At 36.4% G+C, this 21,093-nt stretch overlaps 1 protein-coding gene across 1 annotated transcript; it reads left to right on the top strand.

Annotated features, from left to right (window-relative positions):
- The first annotated feature begins 250 nt into the window (after positions 1-250).
- On the top strand, positions 251-10,375 carry LOC145555903 (uncharacterized). The gene is made up of 12 exons (XM_081617618.1): positions 251-694; positions 2,171-2,374; positions 2,513-2,658; positions 3,360-3,628; positions 3,874-3,968; positions 5,805-5,952; positions 6,020-6,459; positions 6,568-7,079; positions 7,186-7,246; positions 7,344-7,613; positions 8,048-8,309; positions 9,567-10,375. Exons 1-12 carry the CDS (start codon positions 329-331, stop codon positions 9,884-9,886), a joined length of 3,093 nt encoding a protein of 1,030 aa, XP_081473744.1. The 5' UTR covers positions 251-328; the 3' UTR covers positions 9,887-10,375.
- Positions 10,376-21,093: the final 10,718 nt, after the last annotated feature.

Genomic DNA, 21,093 nt, shown 5'->3' with positions numbered 1-21,093 from the left:
GTTTGGTCAACGGACCCTCTACACAACCTAAAATGGATAAAATGACCTTTTATGCCATCTTTTTCATAAAAGGGCCTTTCTCACAAGATCGACTACTTAAAAGAACCCTCGCCAATTTTCCAATAGTTTTATAAAAAGGTAAACTGTCCATTCAACAAGAGGAGCGTTATCAAGGAGAGCATCGTTTAGTACAACGGTACAACCTTTCAAAAATCTCAGCTACACAATTTATCCCGCTCAAATTCAAAAACCATTTCATTTCTTCACTGTTTTTTGAAGAGAGAAACAAAGAGGGAAGACAAAAAGGGCACCTCAAAGAAGCTCAACAATGGCGGAAATTGAGCAAGATCAACAATTACCTCGAAAAATTGCAGGAATTCTTGACGAAAGCAAAGCTTCATATGCAACTCACAATCGAAAACTCAAGGAACTCTCGAATCTCAGATCTTCATCACCTACAGATCTCTTCTTCGCTTCTTACCGTAAAGCTCTATTACCTGTTTTCAATTTCCAGCGACGAACTGCCTCTGCTGAGCGCATCATCCGCTTCATTTCCACCTTCGCCTGTTTCACTGACTCCAAAAATTCCGCCATTGATGATCAATTCTTCGAAGCTTTTATGCGGTTTCTTCTCTCTGCTGTCACTTCCGCTAATAAAACTGCTAGGTTTCGTTCATGTCAGATTATTTCTGAGGTACAATTATTTTTCATTTTATTTAATTTAGTTTAATTTAATTTTTCATGAAAAAAAATTAAAAATTAAAATCATCCAATTTATGACCTGTTTGTAAAAATATTCAATTTGGTTCATTTGCTATAATTCAGCAATTATTGTACTCCGTATTTTTTATTTTATTTGAATCATCATGTAGTTAGGGTTCCTTCCTGTGATTCTTACCTTGTCATTAGGGTTTTTTCCAGTTGGATTTGTTTGATAATTAGGGTTTTTCCAGTAGGATTTGTTTAATGATTAGTGTAATTTTTTTTTTCTTCCTATTTTGTCTTTTGATGTATTCATGCCCATAATATGAAATGTTGAAAGCAGTTGTCATGATGAACCTGATTTTAATGCATAAAAGCAGTTGTCAAGAATTTCAAATATGCTTGAATTTAATTTTTTTAAAAAGAATATCAATATTGAGTTTCCTTAGCAAGTAGAGTATATTGAAAAAATTATATACTTAAATGCTATTGCCACAAAACATCCATCGTTGTCAATTTCTAGTTTAATGATGGTATTTTGATTTTTACAACATTAGAATACTTAATTATAATGCTTATTTCATATATGTTCCTAATATATGATGATGGTAATTGGACCAGTGAAGTAATAAACTTTTTAGGTTGATATGTACTAGAGTTTTTAAGGCAAAGAATGCCAAATTCTTCGTTAAAAAAAAATGCTTACTTCATGTTTCTAGAAATGATATCTACAGCAATGACTACAGGTCTACGGGCTATAATATACAAAAAAATTTATTCTCATTGTGATCTCAATGCTTCTGAAGTTGGAGCATGGAGCCAGTGAATGTCCTACTTATATGGCAGCTTGGTTTTAAAAAGCATGCCTCGGGAGCGCCCTGCTCCCAAATGGGCTTTAGCTAGGCGAGGCTTAGTCACCTATGGAAGGCTCGCGCCTCGTGCGCCTCAATGCGTCATTGGTAAGGCGTGCCTTTGTGCCTCAAGGAAAATAACTAAAATTTAAGTTATAAATTGAAGAATGATAGACATTTTTTCAAATTCTGACTACCTTAGCTTTACATATATTATTTTTTAATATTATGCATCTTTTTAATTGCTATTAAGTACAATCAAAGTAAAAATAATTTGAAATAAATATATAAATACGTGCGCCTAGCATACAAAAGGCATGCGCCTTCGCCTTGCGCCTAGGCTGCAAGGACCATTTGTGCCTTGGTGCGCCTTGCGCCTTTTAAAACTAAGTATGGCAGATACTGAAAATGTAGTTTAGACGCATTCATGTGCAGATGCTTTCTTTCTTTCTTAGCTTATTATTTAGAGAAATCCTAAAGAAGCCTTGTTTACATTACTGTAGAAACTTTTATTATGCAAACTATGTCTTAACATCTGAATAATGCTCTGTATAGATGGTATGTCTCTAGTTCACTTTTCCTTTTTCTTATTTTTTGTGGCATTTTCTGCTTTTTAGATCATAATGCGGTTGCCAGATGACGCAGAAGTGAGCAATGAGCTTTGGGATGAGGTGGTAGACAGCATGACTATACGGATGGGGGATAAAATTCCTGTAATTCGTACATTTGCAGTTAGAGCTCTATCACGTTTTGTGAATGATTCTGAGAACAGCGAAATACTTAATTTATTCATTAAAACCCTGGATTCAGAACAAAACGCGGTATGTATTAATGTTTTCTTGCAGTAGTAAGCTGTTCACTGACATAGAATCTTGTTTTAGAATCATGTTCAGGGATATTTCCCTCAGTATAAAAAACCTTGTAATTTAGAATCGTGAATTCGTGATGCAACCATGCAGGATGTAAGAAAGACCATTCTGCTAGCACTCCCCCCCACTAATGCAACATCGTCAGTAATAATTGGTTGTACTCTTGATGTCAGCGAGTCAGTTCGCAAAGCAGCATATTTTGTCTTGGCCAATAAATTTCCCCTCCAGAGTCTCAGGTAAACTTCACTTAGCTGCTCAACGTAATTGCCTATTTTGCTTTTCTTGAGTACCTTGGGTTAGGTTATAAATTCTTTTGAAGGTTCTAATTTGCCACTTGGCTGAGTAGATCATGAATATACGTTATGGTTTGATGTCCAAGACAATACAGAACCCTTATTTTTTTTTTTTGTACAATGCTATTTTCTGTTGCAGAGTATTATACACTTGTTGAGTATAAAATAATCATTATCATGATGCATCGAACATCCAACCATGTATCTCTTTCCTTTGGTATTTTTAACTACTTGAAATAATGAAAATGAAGGAATGGCTTCTATCCCAAATCCCAATGAGCAACGTGCATTAGCCTTGAAATTTTACGAGTTAATAAAAGCATCATACATAAACTGTAGATGGCTTGATTTGAATTCTTTCCAATTTTGAATGGGATTCAACATTAAAATATATCCAGTATATTTTCGTATCCTTTATTTATTCTGTCCACCTCCCCCCCCCCCCCCCCCCCCCCAAGTTCCCTTTATCTTTATATATAGTGTGAAGGTTAGTATTTGATCCTGATAATGTTTATTTTCTATCTTTATTTAGTCCTAGCTTGATGTACATGGTGTGACAATTAGTAAGAATATGCTAATGCTACTGAATACATGGTCTTTTGTGGTAAAACCATTTATTTATTTATCCATTTGTAAATTTCCAGCATCAAGCTCCGGGCTTTAATCCTTCAGAGAGGACTATCTGATCGTGCACCAGCAGTTGTGAAAGAATGTCTTAAGTTAATGAAAGATGAATGGTTAAGCAAAAACTGCAACAATAATCCTATTGAACTTCTTAAGTACCTTGATGTAGAAACATACGAGAGCATTGGTGTTTCTGTTATGAGGGCTCTCTTAGATGCTGGGATGGGTAAGCCTGATGGAAATCAGAAGATACAGCAGTTCAAGGAATCATCCTGTGATGGAGCTAGAGGTTTGAGCATTAAAATCCACTATTTTCACGTTCATGCTTCATATACACATAATGTATTAATTTGAACTTAAAACTTGTTTTAAGTAGAACTTTCACTGAATGTGTAGTGGTCCCTGTTCAATTCCTGAGATGTTGTGACACAAACTTTGATAGCTCCTGAGGAAGCTTGAATTTTTTTAATAAATCTTTAAATGTGCTATTTGTAAGTTTTGCATTTGTGTTTTAGATCAACTTAATGCTTGCAGATTCAGATAATGACAGCCTAGGCCATGAACTACTGGAACCAGAGGTTGCCCTCTATTGGAGGGTTGTGTGTCAGCACCTACAAAAAGAGGCACAGGTTGATGTTTTCTCATTTCTTTTTTATATGGACAGCGTTCTTGCCATTCTATTTTAATTCTCTTTTTTGCTTTTGCTTGAAAATATAACTTTTCCTTACAAATCTGAACATGCACTGAGTATAGTTTTCTCATGTGTGCTGGAAATATAATTAAATTTTGTTAAATGTTTTGAGATGGGTGGAATTTGGAATATACATACGCCGTCTATGTCAGTGTTAGAGCTTTTGATGTTGTAAGGATAATTTTTCAATTTTTCCGTACAAACACTCATTAACTCACTCTTGCTTCATCTACTGAGAATAATAAATGCATAGAACAATAGAGGTTTAGGTCTCACCCAACATATGAGACTATTTGTACACATTCAATTCGTAATATCCATTTATTTTTTTTTTTATTTATTTTTTTTTCTATTGATGCCACAAGTGTAAGAACACTGGAATAGTGATCCCAACAATATATGAATCTTATGAAATGGAGAATACTACAGTAGTCTGATTCAGCGGGAATTTTTTTTTCTTTAGACAGTTCCTTATGACGATTCATGCTAGTCGACCCTAAATCATTTTGGGACTAAGGTTTTGTTGTTGTATAGAGGGTTGATGTTCTACTTTCTTTGGATTATTCTTAGTATATTGTTGCTTCACTGCTGGCAGTTACTATGTTCCCCCTTGGTCTCTCTCAAATTCCCGGGGTTTGTGAACTAGAGAAATTTTTTAAAAGAAATCCATTCAGTTTCTACTTATTTTGATGCATCATTATTTTATTTGATTCTTTGGATCCCAAAGAAAATCTACAAACTTGTTTTTTCAATACAACCAGTGTTTGATTAAATTTGCTGATTTTCATTATGAGTAGGTACAACTGTTCAACTGGATTTTTATGCTTCCCTAGTACACTCATTTGCCTTTTCACAATGACTACATACTTCAACATGTATATTAAGTATGTGAATGGATGTTTATTCTACATGTATATTATGTTTGTGAATGGCTGTTTATTCTACATGTATATAAACTATGTGATTGGCTGTTTAAACTACATGTATATTAAGTATGGTAATGGCTGTTTATACTACACAAAATGACATAGTTTGCTCCAAATGTTCTAATTTGGAGGGAGAATGTTTCATATTTGTTTATTCCCCTAATATTTTAGTTTAGAATATGTCACATTAGTAAGTAAGGTGAATATTTTATAGATTAACTTGATTGTTGGGAGTCTTGATCCTAGAGAAAAGACATATCATTATGTCAGTCTTGTGTTGCATATTCTAGAACCTACCAACAGCCAATGTCAAAATGGATGGTAACAGCAATAGTAGATTAGTAGTAGTAGTTGCAGTAGCTGTAGTATAAAAATAGTGCCTAAGTGGCTGAAGCCCAAGGCAATTGGGGACAACCGGACAGGCAGACAAGTGCTTTCATTAGTCTGGCAGAGCACTTTGAAAAAGTCAAAAAGCCATACTAAATTCACCTGTGGCTATATTTCATTTGCAACCTATTTTTACACTTAAAATTTTCAGAATTGTATCTTGCTTTGATAAGGCACACCTGCGTTTAGCGCGTTGGCTTTTGGACCTTAATCACCTTAGTGTGCCTTGAGCCTTTTCAAATGCGTATAGGTACGATAGTTCTGTCTTACAGACTTTAAACATGTTCTTTTTTTGAACTTTAATGGCATAAATACTTGGGAGAGAGTACCTTGTACCCTATAATTAAGTCAATAATCATAAATTAGTAATCAGTAATATCAATGTATTTCTGTCTTCAATGAGCTTTGTTGTTGAGTGACCTCGTGAGACATGTGAAATTCACAAATATCTGTGTTGACAGGTGAAAGGTTCTGATGCTGCTGCAACTATGGGCACTGAAGCTGCAGTCTATGCAGCAGAAGCTTCTGACAGCAGTGAGCTCCTGGAGAAAGTACTCCCCGCAACAGTTTCTGATTATGTGGAATTTGTCCAAGCACATATTAAAGCGGGTAGGTGAAGCTCATTTCTTTGACCTGATTTTGTGTGTGCTCCTTCTGAAAAATGGAATCTTTTCAGGAGCAAATTATCGGTTTGCATCACGGCAACTGCTGTTGCTTGGTTCTTTGCTTGACTTCTCTGATGCTACAATCAGGAGGATTGCCAGCACATTTGTACAGGACTTGCTGCATAAGCCACTTGAATATGAAATAGATTGCAGTGAAAACAAGATTTTGATAGGAGATGGCATCAATATTGGTGGCGAAAGGGACTGGGCCAATGCTGTAGCAGGGTTGGCAAAGAAAGTTCATTCTGCTGATGGAGAGTTTGAAGAAGTTGTTCTTCACGTTGTGGAAGAACTTGCTAGGCCATGCAGAGAAAGAAGTGCCGACTTCATGGAGTGGTTGCATTGCCTTGCTGTTATTGGTCTTCTCTTGGAAAATACAAAATCGTTACCCTTGCTACAAAGGAAGGCTATTGAACCTATTGAATTACTAAACGCCTTGCTGCTTCCAGGGGTATGAAAGTAAAAATTTTCTGAATCACTCTGACATTACACCTTTTTCATTCTACCCCATCCCCATTTTATTTCTGGAGATTGCTACTGAAATGAAATATGTATGCAGGCCAAGCATCTTAATTTGGATGTGCAAAGGGTTTCTGTCAGATGTCTTGGTCTTTATGGATTGTTGGAAAAAAGGCCAAGTGAAGAAGTGGTGAAACAACTAGGATTTTCGTTTGCCAAGGGCCCCTCTCCAATCAGTCTTCTAGCTGGCAAGGGATTATTAGATCTTGTAATGTGGCATGGACCTCAAGATGTTGATAGAGCTATAGGTGAAGATATACTCTCACAAATCCCTGATAACAGGCTGTATCCTGCCCCTGAAATAGGTGATAAAGTTGATTGCAACAGTGATGGAGTACTCTATCTTTTATACATTGGATTAGAAAGTAATTTTGATGACCAAGTATTGGATGTGGGGGACAACGAATCAGTCCAAGCTACTCTAGGGGAAGGTTTTGCAAAGATTCTTCTTCTGAGTGAGAATTATCCTAGCATTCCTGGTTCCCTGCATTCCTTAATATTGGCCAAGTTAATTGCTTCCTATTTCAGTGAGGAAAACAGTGAAGTACAGAGGTAACTCCATAAGCTTCCCAGTGCTTTTTGTGGTTCTGCTTTTAGGAGCAGTTGTTTAGCTTTTGTTTCCCCCTTTTTTTTCTTTAAATTTTCTTTTTTTCAACAGGTTAAAACAATGTCTGTCGGTGTTTTTTGAGCATTACCCTTCACTGTCAGTTAATCATAAGGTAAGTAAATTTTTTACAATTATATAACATATTTTGAGCTTATTTACATCTTCACATTCTGACGGCATGACATTATGTGTTCTGTCTTGATTTTCAGAAGCATCTATCCAAGGCCTTTGTTCCAGCAATGCGTGCAATGTGGCCTGGAATTAACAGGAATCATGGGGGATCAGTGGTCATGATATCTAACTTGCGGAAACGTGCAGTTCAAGCATCACGTTTTATGCTACAGATGATGCAGTCAATATTGTACAAAAAGGAGACCGATAATCATGTAGATAACCCTGAGGATAATCCAGGTTCTGTAGATGACACTGATGGATTTGTGGCTGGAGAGGAGGGTCTTGCTATACGCATTGCCGTTGAGGTATTACTTATGACTTTCTCATTGATTTAAGTAACATTCTGTTTTTAAAAAAGTGAACAACCTTTGATTCATCAACAATAGCCATTCGAGAAACATGCTTTTATGGGACTGTTATGTGCAGCCAGAGCCCAAATTAAGCTGAGCATATAAACTTCTCTTAGTTACTGGAATAATGTTAAGAATCTTAAGCTATATCGTATCAGAGTGTGGAAATCCTATTCTTAACATGTAAAATTTGGAGATGGACTTGTAATATTTTTATATGCCTTAATGGGTGAGAAGCATGAGTTTATTTTGAGATATATGCTTTAGCAGTAGAGAGGTTATATATGTTGATTTAACTCTTTATTATTAATGTAAATGGCATGAGGTGACATATTGGAATTTACATACGACTCCATAATAAGTAATTATCACTCTTTTGTATTCTTAAGGTGACTGGCTTTCAGACAAAGAAAACAGCAGCAGAAAAAGCTTACGTTGCAGCACTATGCAAGATCATAATATTACTCCATTTCCGAGTGTCAGAACAAGGAGCAATCAAGTTGATGCGACTCCTGCTAAATTGTGTTGTTGGATCTGTCTCATATGATAAGGAGCTCGTTAAAGAGCTGACTAGCATGGCTACACAATTGAAGGCATTGGATGGTAGTCCAGATGAAGACCTGTCAAGAGATAAAGCTGATGTCATTCTAGGTAAACCCTTGAACTTGCTCTAGATTCTGTGATTCTCTCTATTATAAAAACTTGTAATATTGCCAGCTACAACAATTAAAGATTGTTGATTGCCAGAAAATTAAATGATACCAACTATTTTTGTTTGTTGATATACCATTTCAAGTTTGCAGAACTTCTCACCCTTGGATAAATGATAGACAAACTGGGATTTAGGAAAATAGCGTCCAAGAATTTTTGGGATTTTAATTATGTGAGATTTGGGACAGGTGGCTGAGTTTGAATTTTGTATAGTAAATTGACATACAGGAATGTTGTCTGTATTTCAAGGCCATTGAAGAAAAATAGTTAGCAAAAATCAAGAGTAACATGTTGGTAAACTAAAAAAAAATTGAAAAAATTTGAGGTATCAGGTTTAATATTTGTTGATTCCATGTGTGATTCCATATATGGTGGACCACATGTTCCTTTAAAGGTTTTACGTAGAGGCTAGGCAATGAAAATCCTTCTAATCTTCCTTTGCGTGATATTTTGTGCTTGTGCAACAATTTATAGCATTTTCAATGTACTTAAATGATCACCAGATGAAATATCAACTAGCAACTGCCTTAGAGATTTTCACTTCAACTAGCAATAGGGGACAATTATTTATGTATAACCTCCAAAATTGAACATTAGAATATGAAACACTATAAACTTTGAAGGATTTTCTTGCTTAAGCTTACCTGTACCAGTGTAAAGAATTCCCATGATCTTCCTCTATGTTCATGACTTAGTGGTGTTGCAATGTTTGTCCATTTTCTCTCATTTACTGATGTTTCTATCCTTTAGTCCTTTACTGACATTTTCAGACCAAGGGTTCGATTATTTGAGGGTGATTACAGATTCTGCTTAATAGTAGAAACAGTGACTGGTTAATAATGTCTTGTTGAATGATTTTTAACAGTACCTTGACTTATAACTGATAAGTTGATTTTTTTCAAGCTATAATTTTACCTATCAATATCATATACTTCGTATGTTTTAGGGAGTACAAATATGAAATAATGGGTATAACCATATCTTTGGCATTACCTCAGTAGCATCATACATCACCATTTCAGTTTGTTGGAAATATGATGGGAACTTTACAAACTACTTGGTTATGGCCACACAAGATTTTAGGTGACTAGTTAGGGCGTGTCTTACTGTGTTAAGCTCCTTCCAAATCCCTTAAATTCTTGTGGCAATCTATTGTTTTCATCAGATTGTTTTATTGTTGATGTTCGGTGTTCTTAGGATCATTGGAGCTAGAGTATAATCTTGACGAGGATCATACAAGTGAAATGCCAGCAACTCCAGCTCAGCGCTCCACACGACCAACCCGTTCAAGAAGGCGTGTACAGCGTGAAGAAAGCAGCTCTTCTGACGAGGAAGTTTCACCGATGTCTATTGTTAACTCAACTGTTCGGTCAGGTGCACGTTCCCAAAGGGCCTGCAAAACAGCAGCATTGACAAAGATGACTACTAGTAGGGCTTATGATGGTATCGACGAGGAAGAAGAGTCAGATTTAACTTCTGATGAGGAGGCCAACAGTTCAGACTCATCACCTCAGTGAGTTGATGCTTCCAGAGACCTCTACATTTGTAATATAATTTAACTTCTTTTTTTTTTTTTGGATAAGTGTAATTTGTCAGAGAAAATGTGCAGATAAAACTCTCTCTCTCTCTCTCTCTCTCTTTTTTTTTTTTTTTTTTTTTTTTTTTTTTTTTTTTTTTTTTTTTACGAAAACCGAGCTCAAACTTTATAAATCAAGCGAAGGCATTAAATCAGCCAAAACAACTTCAGGGATACAATGAGGAACTTCACGGTTACCGATTGCCTCAAGCTGCACAACCATCTTTCCAAGCGTCTAACTCTGATGACATTAAATGGAGATGTTTTATTGTAGTTGGGTCTTGTTAGCTTACAGCTAACTAATTAACTGTACTGCCCATTAGAGCTGTAAAAAATTGAACCGACCTGAGAATCCGACATAAACCGATAATGATCTGAACCTGACCTATCCGAACAATGGGTGAAACTAGTGACCCATAACCCGACCTGAACCAACTTGATGTTAACCGACAACTGATTTGATTCAATATTTTATGATCTGAATTCGAACCCGCACCGAAACTGATAGTAACTGTCAACCAATTTAATCCGACCCTATTAGAACCTGAAAACGTTTATAACCCAACACAACCTGTTATTGAAGCTAGTCATGGACAATTTAATAAATTTTAGGGGTTTTTTAGGCTATGCCCTCCAAGTTATTTGGTTTCTAAGATATACCCATGCTTTTTCAAATTTATAAGCTGTGCCCTCCACCTCACAATATTTTATTAATAATAGCCTTTAACATGCATATTCGTTAATGAAAGTTAAGTTATTTTATCAACAAATGGTTTGAGGCGTTATTAATTTGACAAGTGTCCCGTTCTAATTGGTTTAACACTTTAAAAAAATAATTAAAAATTTATAAAATAAAATAATAAAAAAGGTTATTGTTAATAAAAATTAGTGAGGTTGAGAGCTCCGCTTAGACGTTTGAAAAAGCATGGGCACAGCTTAGAAACCAAAGAAGTTTGGGGCATAACCTAGAGAAACCCTAAATTTTATATACCTTTTATTCTTTATTACTTTGTATATAAGTGTAATAAAATCTTGATAATGCTTGAACAAATTATGCAGAGCGTAATTAAATAAATTAACTTGATCACATCGAATTTATTCGAATTGAGCTTGAACCAAAACCAAGAATGATCCAACTTTAAGATTATTCGACCAAATAATTATCTGACCCAACCTTAACCTGAACCCGAATGTACCATCTATTAACCCGACCAAACCCGACTCAATACAACCCGAACCTGAAATTGAACCCATTATGAATTTGACTCGAATCAGACCCGATCTATACCCGAAAGGATGAACGACCTGGAATAACTTGAACCAAAATTGACCCGACCGGAACCTGAACCTGATCTGAGGCTAGATTGGCCTGACACAAACTGATCCTGATTTAACCCGACCCAAACCCGACTTGAATACCTGAATTGACAGCTCTACTGCCCATGTCTCTTAGAGCCTGTAGTTGCTTGTTACAACACTTTCTTTGTGGGAGATAATTTTTGCATTAGCCAGACATAAGCCCCATTGATGCAACTTGTGGTACAGGCAGCTGCAGCTACAGCAGCTAGTGATGACTCACGAGCAACAAGCGACAACTATGAGTACAACACGCAAGCAGATACTATGCATAATACGCTTAAATAATCATACACTTCACTGTAGACTACTAATTAATTTTTCAACTAGGGTTAACTTATGATTGTGTCTCCTTTCTAAATCTAAACTAGTTTGTGACTTGAGCAATGCCCCAATTTATTTTATTTTATTTTATTGGAAAAAAATCATTCATAATAAAATTATGTTGGTACAATACTTCTTAATTACATGTAAAATTTGAATTCGGAAAAATTTCAATGCACAATAGTCAATTATTTGAAGATTGGATAAATGGGATTGTTCAGTGTAATACATTCCCACATTTATCAAACAGTATAAAACTGTTATATCTATATATGCCTTGGTTAATACAAAAGAGATTAAGAAAAGAAAAGTCACCAGTTACAATTAGTTAAAGGAAAAATTACCGGCAATAATCAAACCTTTGCCTCATCTGCCTAAAATAATCCTACTTTTCAAAAATGGCTTCAAGTGACTTGTAACCGGTTATGTAGGTAATTTTTTTTTTTTTTTAAGTTTTTACACATGTCACCACGTGATTGATCAAAAAAATAATAATAAAAAAATTAAACAATTTTTTTTTTTTAAAAAGAAAATTCTAATTTAAATAAAAACAACCACCACCATTATTTCAAAAAAAAAAAAACCCACCACCACCATACCCCCTTCAGCCACCAGACCACTACCATCCCCACCTGACCGGCTGACCGTACCCCACCGGAAAAAAACGCCACTCCCAGCCCGAAATCGACCGCACCGACCGGAGCCCCATCCCAACCAACCCCAAAACTCCTTCGAAACCCCACCAACCCTAAGCCCATTCGAAACCCCACCAAACCAGATCCCAAGAAACGGGATGGTTAAAGAGAAGAGGGGTCGGAATCGGGACGGGTAAGGATGTCGGGATCGCACGGAGGCGGGTGGGAATGGAAGGATTTATGGAATGTTTGCATCTTTGCGATAATACGAGAGGTTGCCGAGGTGTTTAGATATTGCCAAGAAAGTTGGTTTTCGTGGCGGTGGAAGGGTGGTTGGTGGTGGAGGGGGTATGAGCGGTCGGCGCTGCGGGGCTGGGGAGTCCGGCAGTTGAGCCGACGGGAATGGGTGGCGGGGAGGGTGGCTTGGGCTTCCCCTTTTTAAATAATTAATTTTTTATTCTTAGAAAATAATTTTAAACTTTTTAATTATTTTAATTTTTTGACCAATCGTAGGCCGACACGTGTCAAGTAACTTGTTATATCAAGTTAGTGGACCAGTCGAGACTATTAGGAGCGGATTGAGTATAAAGATCGGATTATGAAGAAATAATCGAAATATGAGATTATTTTGGGCAGATGAGGCAAAGGTCAGAGTATTCCCGATAATTTTTCCTTAATTAAATATGAAAGGTATAGAAATAATGGTTTCAATTAGTTCAAGGGAAGGACAAAAGTCACCAATTATAAAATCTAAACACAAATGAGAACAATATTTACAGTACACTTGACTGGATATAGTTATTAATGGATACCATGAATGATCATGTGATAGCATATACTTAATGGATATCATGGCTTTCTCCTTAATAAAGTATGGAAAATAATTAATGGATGTTTTTAAGGCATTTTAAATTGAGGTTTTTCTTCTTCATTGCAATCCATGATAGATTAAAGACCAAGAGTCATTTAGAAAATAACTACACGATAAAAGTTATTATTATTAATTTTTTTTTTTTTGGGGGGGGGGGGATAACAATAAAAGTTATTAATGGTACTATAAGGTATTCAAGCATCCCACACTTGAGCCTCATTGTGATCATATACTTAAGCATGGTGGCATCCAAAGGGGAGGAAGCTAGAGTAAAAGAGTCGCCAACAAGTTTTAGGAACTTGTAAACCGTTCACATGGTGAAGGTTACACCCCTTCACAATCCATGAGATTGCTAACTCCATAGTGGTCTGGAACCATGACTGGATATTCGGCGATGAACGTACGAATCCAACCTAAAAGAGATTGAACCTGCCCTAATAATAAGCCTCTACTTTATTCTTCTCATATTCATGTGCGCTTTCTGACTAACATACAATTAATAGATTAATCCTAAACCTGTTTAGTCTATGTTGGTTGAATATTAGTGCACAAACAAATATATTATTGACGATCCCTTGAATTATAATCATATTAGCCTAAACAAGATTATTAATTATTTTATCAAGTGTAATTACAAGTATCAATTCCCTTTAAACATGCATAAAAGACGTGATCAAGCAATAACAATAATATCAAGCAACAATAACAATCATCATCATCATAATAATTTTCTCATTAAAGCATAATAATAATAGCAAGATCCTAAGCATGATATTAACAAGATTAATAACAAATCCTAGCATGTCACTAAACAATAAGATCAAAGCTTTAACCATAACATGATACTAACATGATATTAGAAAGAATAGGAAGCAACCTAAACATGATACTAGAAAGCAATAAAGGCATTCTAACATGATACTAGGAATTAATATAATATAAACATGCTCTATATCAAAAGAATAATTAAATTACTTACTTGGATGCCTCGTATCTCTTTTGAACAACAAAATACATGCGTTAGTAACTTCAAGGAAAATATTAAATAAAACAATTAAACTAAAAAATTGAAAGAGAGATTTGGGACCAAACCCTCATAAATTATCAACCTTTCACGTCTAGGGTGAAGACAACTTCGAACTTGGCTAGGTATGTCTAGAACTTGTGTATGCGGAATTTTGTATTAGGGAAAGGTTTAGAAAAAGAATAGAGAGGGAATAAGCTTCTCGCTTTTAGAGAGAGAAAGAATAGATGATTGTTGATGAATAAAAACAGGGAAATACGACCCCTATTTATAAGAAAATAGTTCGAAATCGATAGAAACAAATCAGAATTTGAATTGGAATAAAACCAATCCCTGTCGCAAGCGACAACGCCCAGCGCAAAACGACAGGAATCACGCATGGCGACAGGCTCTGTCGTTTAGCGCTGATTAAAAGATAAAACGCGCTTTTGTACGGAATCCTCTTCTTAATATAATGAATCGATTTAAACTCCTTTTTAATCAATTTTAAATCAGAATTTATCAAAATAAAACACTTGTTTTATTTCAAACCAAATTCATTATTTTTCTAACAGATTAATTATCAATCCTATTGCTATTAAAACTCAAAATAACCTTCTAGACTATTCTAGAAGACTATAATCAATCCTAATAATTTTAGGAATAATAATTAGTGGGCCCTCCACTAGATCTTTGGGCCTTAAAACCATCTCAGACTCAAATTAGTATTTGGACCATAATTTTCTCATTATTCATCGGAATTGGGCTTATAATATATCATTAGAAAGCTCTTTACGAGCCCGAACCAACTACACTATTAATGGATCCTTATCATGGACCAAGCTAAATTGGACTGTCTATTTTCATAAATAGAGAAGACTTTCAAAAACAAAATGAAAGATTTTTATAAAACTAACACATTACAAGACTTTTCACACTTTCTCCTCATTCGATAAACAAGCAACGTGAAAAGTATTCATCACTGGGTTTGGTTTTTGGGGAGACACATTTGGGTGTCTACAGGTACACATGTCACTATGTTGAACCATTTACAATGAGCAAATGACGTGACACATAGGATGCCATATCATACTCATATGTCGCCTAGTCATGTTGAGAGAAGGGTGACACATGACGGTACCATGTTGTCCCCCTTGAGTTTTAATAATATTATAGATGAGATTGGTGTTAAAATAGATTAATCTAGAAAAATCTAGGTAAATATCTACAATATAATTAGCTAGAAAACTCTAGAATAAACTATTTTAAATGCCTAGAAAAATTTAGTCTAGTATTGATAATTCAGAAAGTCAAAATATCTAGAGTTAGCCAGAATATGGTAGTATGTCAGTGGAGGTGATATACCTGACATATCACTACTGAAAATACAAGGTCTGCCATGCATTTGTGTATGTATCAACCCATGCAATAAAATTACATTACAGAGTTACAGTACCAACCCACTTGTAGGGAATATTTCAAGCATTATCCCTAGCTTGAACCCCACTGTGATCATAAACTTAAGTACGGTGGCGTCCAAAAGGAAAGAAGATAGAGCAAAAGAGTCGCCAACAAGTTTTAGGAACTTGTAAACCGTTCACGAGGTGAAGGTTACACCCCTTAATGATCCAAGAGATCGTCAACTCCAATAGGTCTGGAACCATGACTGGTAGTTTGGGGATGAAGGTACAAATCCAACCTAAAAGAGATTGAACCTGTCCTAATAATAGGCCTCTACTTTATTCTGATCGTATTCATGTGCGCTTTCTTACTAACATACAATCAATAGATTTACCCTAAACCTGTTTAATCTATGTTGGTTGAATTTTAATGCACAAACAAAACTATTATTGGCGATCACTTGAATTATAATCATATTAACCCTAAACAAGATTATTAATTATCTTATTAAGCGTGATTACAAGTACAAATTCCCTTTAAACATGCATAAAAGGTGTGATCAAGCAATAACAATAAATATAATCAAGCAACATAATAATAATCATAACAATTATTATAACAATTATAATCATAAAATAATAATGTTAATAATAAAGCATAATAATAATAGCAAGATCCTAGGCATGATACTAACAAGATTAATAACAAACCCTAGCATATCACTAAACATCAAAGATTAAATATTTAGCCCTAACATGATACTAACAAAAATATTAGGAAGAGAATAGGAAGCATCATAATAATCATGATTGTCATATTTGATATTAGAACTTTTACCCTAAACATGATACTAGGAAGATCAAAACACTCTAACATGACATTAGGAATCATAATAACAACCTAGACATGATTTCTATATCATAATAACAATGCAAACAATTAAAGCACTTACTTGGATGCATCGTATCTCTTTCTAATAACAAAATACACACGTTAGTAACTTCGAGGAAAATAATAGGAAAAATTGCTCCCATTAATCTGAACTTTGCCTCGTCCGTCGAAAATAATCTCAACTTTCGTTTATTATCTATTGCACCGAACTTTGGGGGGTATTAATTTCCGTTGCACCCAACTTACCTGCAACCGGTTAATCCGGTCAACATTTGTGTGTTACATTTTTTTGGACACGGGTCACTACATGAATGGTCAAATAAATTTTTTTTTTTAAAAACAAAATTTAAAAAAAACAAACTTAAAAAAAAAAAAAACAAAAAAAAAAAAAAAACAAAATTAAAAAAAAAACAAAATTTTTTTTATAAAAAAAAAACCCAGCCACCCCTTAACGGCAGCCACCCCTTAACTACAGCCACCGTTAATGGCAGTGTGGGAGGATATAGGAAGGGAGGCCGGATTTGGGTCGGAAACGAAGGGGAAGGGGGCGGAAACGACGGGGAGGGTGAAACGGCGAAAACAAAGGGGAAGGGGAAGGGGATTCGGGTCGGAAAACGGCGGGGGAGAGGGGAGTGACGGAGGAAATAGGGGTGGGGGAGGGGTTTTCGGGGGTGGGGAAAGGGAAAGGGGGAGTTTTCAGGGAAGGGGGAGGGTTGTGCGGCGGTTTCCGGGAGTGAGGGAGGGGTTTTCGGGGGTGGAGGAATGGTTTTCGGGGGTGGGGGAAGGGAAAGGGTTGGTTTTGAGGTAGGGGGAAGGCTGGGCGGCGATTTCCGGCAGCAGGGGAGGGGTTTTTCGAGGGTGGGGGTGATTTTCTGGCGTGGTGGGGGTGGGGGTGTGGTGGCAGCCGCTGGGCGTGGGTGGTTTGTAGTTTTTTATTTTTTTATTTTTTGGTTTATTTTTTAAAAAATTAAGCCAATCGTACGCTGACACGTATCTAGGTAACTTCCTACATCAGGTTAGATGACCTGTTGGGTGCAACGAAAATTAATACCCCCCAAAGTTCGGTGCAATAGATAATAAACGAAAGTTGGGATTATTTTCGGCGGACGAGATAAAATTCAGATTAATGGGAGCAATTTTTCCAAAATAATAACCAAACAATTAAATTAAATAATTGAAATAAAGATTAGGGACCAAACCCTCAGAAATTAAAACCTTTCACGTCTAGGGGGAAGGCAACTTCGAACTATGCTAGGTGTTTCTAGTGCTAACGCAGAATTTTGTATAAAAGGGTGGTTTTGAATAGAGAGAGAGAATAAGCTTTAGCTTAAAGAAGAGAATTGGAGAATTCTTGAGAGTTGATGACGGTAGATTGTAGATGATAGAAAATTGAGTTTTTAGAAGGCTATTTATAGAGAAAATCAGCCAAAAAGATAGAAAAATACCAGAATTCTGACGTGAAAAAACGAAGTTAGCGCCAGGCGCTAATCAAAATTTTAACGCTTTTTCTAAATTCAGATAAAATTTAACCGTACAGGAGGATAAAATCTTAATTTCCTCAAAAACACTCTTTATTCTGATTAAAATTCCCAAAAGTCAACAAAAAGCCAATTTATCAATACTAATTGAATTAGGAATGAAAAGAACCTTCTAGAAGAATCTAGAAGACTAAAACCATTCCTAATTGCATTAGGAATGATAAATCTATATTAGGCCCTCCTCTAGATCAGTGGGCCGCACATAAGGCTCAAACTGGGCCCAGTTTAGTAATTTGGCCATAAATTCCTCATTATTCATCGGAATTGGGCTTATAATATATCATTGGAAATCTCTTTTCAAGACCCATCCAACTACACTATTATTGGACCTTTACTATGATCCAACCAAACTGGATTGGCTATTTTCTTAAAATAGGTTTTAAAAAACAGAGAGAAAACAAAAGAAATTAAAACTATCCGCAACACTAGACTTTCCACACTTTCACTTCATTCGATTATGATTCGACGTGAAAGGTACTCATCACCGGGTTTGGTTTTGGGGAGACACAAATGGGTGTCTGCAGAAGCCCCCACTTTGACTGAGTTTGGAAAAACGCATTTTGAAAACAAAAGTCAAAGTATCAATAGGGACGGAGAATGATCCAGAACGTTCTGCGATCCTAAACCACTCTTGCAACGCCAATACCTGCAAACTAGCATTAGTTAAAACAGATAAAAGAGTTAAGAAACGCGTATCTTGCACCGTCGAGCACACGTCTCTAGAGGTAAATGATTTGTTGCTGCCTTTGCTGTTGTGACAACTTTCCACAATCTATGGAACGCCATCTTTCTGTTTTAATGTTCACTCGTCTCTGAACAATGGAGCTTTTTTGATATGTCCACGCGCCTCTAAACAAAGAGCTTCTTTTTAATATGTCCACGTGTCTCTGAACAAAGAGCTTTGATGATATGTCCACGCGTCTCTGAACAATAGAGCTTTTGAATAATATACCCATGCGTCTCTGAGCAAAAGAACTTTGATGATATGTCCACACGTCTCTGAGCAAAAGAGCTTTGATGATATTTCCACGCGTCTCTGAACAAAAGAGCTTGAAAGAAATGTCCACGCGTCTCTGAACAAAAGAGCTTGAAATAAATGTCCACGCGTCTCTGAACAAAAGAGCTTGAAAGATACTTGAATGTTTGTTGCGATAATATTCCGAAGAAAACTTCTGAAGACCAACGCTTGTCGATCTTTAAAGCTCGCTTGAACTTTGCTTCCGCTATGCCAGTATGTCGGCGCTTTTGCTGCTTGTGAACCATTATGTCGGTGCCTCTGCTGTTTATGAACCAGTATGTCGGTGTCTCTGCTGTTTATGAACCAGTACGTCGGTGTCTTGCGATGAGCCAATGTTTAGGCGCTTTAAGCTAAGTGAGAAAATCTTTCGTCAGGTCGATTACTTATTGCGATTGTAATCAAAACGACTACTTAATCATGTCAAATTGCTTATAGGGGATAACTGGCGTACCAAGGGACCCGAAATTGCTGAAAGAGGTTGAAATAACCTCTCTGAGTGGTTGAGCGTTCTGTCGCCGCGATTTGGCTCTGTCGCTAGACGCTGAAATCTGTTGCCATACGCTAGATGTTGTCGTCTGGCGCTGGAGTATGGTCTTCCCTATTATGCTCTTGCTGCCGCTGGGATGCACCTGTATTTATCTTTGACTATAGGACTTTGCCAATTTCTGTAATTATTTTAGAGTTGACCTAAGGTTTAATGTCGCTTGACTCATTGACTTGATACGACTCAAGGTATAAACTTAATTCGCTGTGATTGACTCGAGGTTGACTCAACTCGAAGTGAAATGACACGTGTGACTAATGACCCGTGTGTGCATTGTATTGTGATTGTGCGACTTGAAAATGCAAAAAAAAGCAAAAATTTTCCGTCAAAATTGTGGAGGGTACCGACTTTCTCCCGAAAAAGAAAGACGCAAAAAAGAATCGAAGTGAAGTTTTTGAAGGTGCATGTTGAATGAGCTAAGTCAAATGTCATTTGATACTATCTCTCAAGGTGCAAGGATTAACCCATCCTAGGCTATCTCAATTGTTGACTTAATGATGAAAGCATTTGGGTAACTTAGGCACGGAGGCTAAGCACTTCATACTTTGTGGTGCAATGATGAGTGATGTTGATATGACAAGGCATGCTTCAGCGTTGTGTTAATATTCCATGACAAAGGGTTCCTAAGGGAAGTATATTCGGTTATGTATCTGTGCGGTGTGTGAAAGTGATTCTAAAGTTAGGCCGCAAGGGCGAAGTGTGTGGAAAATATATTGAAAAGATTCAAATGATGGTGACTCTTAGGCTGGGTAAGCTAATGATGTAAGGATCAAGCCCCCAAGTCTAGCTCTAAATAGATAGGGATGAGCATAGGAGATCGATCCCTTGATATGATCATGGTGTATGAATGTGAATATGAACGCATGTTTATTACGGCCGCACCTCGATGTGAGGTAGCCTACGTATCTGTTAGGAATCAGGCCGAACGTAGCTCTAGCCGAACCTCGCACAAGTGTGTGTATACCTCAAAAAGTTCTTTTTAAGGGTTGTAACGTGGCTAGGCTAAAGGTTGAAGAAGAAGGGGATAAAGGCTCAAGACCCTCGATAAGACCCCAAGGTGTGCAACCTTGCTTTTGAATCTTTGTATTATTGTGCTTGAGGTTTCTCACATTTGAGGTCTTTCTTTTTTATTTTTGCTCTTTTTTTTTTGGCTTTTGCAATTTTTTTTTTACTTTTATAAGTGTGGAAATCCCGATCATGCGGTCTATCACTCACTTGGTATTCATGTTTCTCAGGCACGGTACCGAGCACTCGATAAGAAACACAATCTGAGACGTGTTCTTATCAAAGACATTTTCATGTCAATGACATTGGAACACTTGCCCTTTGTACACTTTTATTTATTTTTTTTGCTTATTTTTTGCTATTTTAATCTTTTGAAGTCACTCAATCTTTTTTTGAAAATTGCATAAGTTGCACACCATCCCATTCCATCCCAAGGTTAGGTAAATGTGGGTTGAAAAATGAAAGGTCTATCGTTAGACAAGGCTCAAAGTGGTTTATCAAAAAAGGATTGCATATTCGAAGGGTGAAAGGTGATATGATGTGGCTACAAGGGGTGCCTCAA

This window comes from Chenopodium album, chromosome 8 (assembly GCF_948465745.1).
Source record: "Chenopodium album chromosome 8, dcCheAlbu1.1, whole genome shotgun sequence".
In the NCBI taxonomy this organism is placed as follows: domain Eukaryota; kingdom Viridiplantae; phylum Streptophyta; class Magnoliopsida; order Caryophyllales; family Amaranthaceae; genus Chenopodium; species Chenopodium album.
Note: the sequence above shows the minus strand (reverse complement) of the source record. Positions and strands in the feature narration are given on the sequence as shown.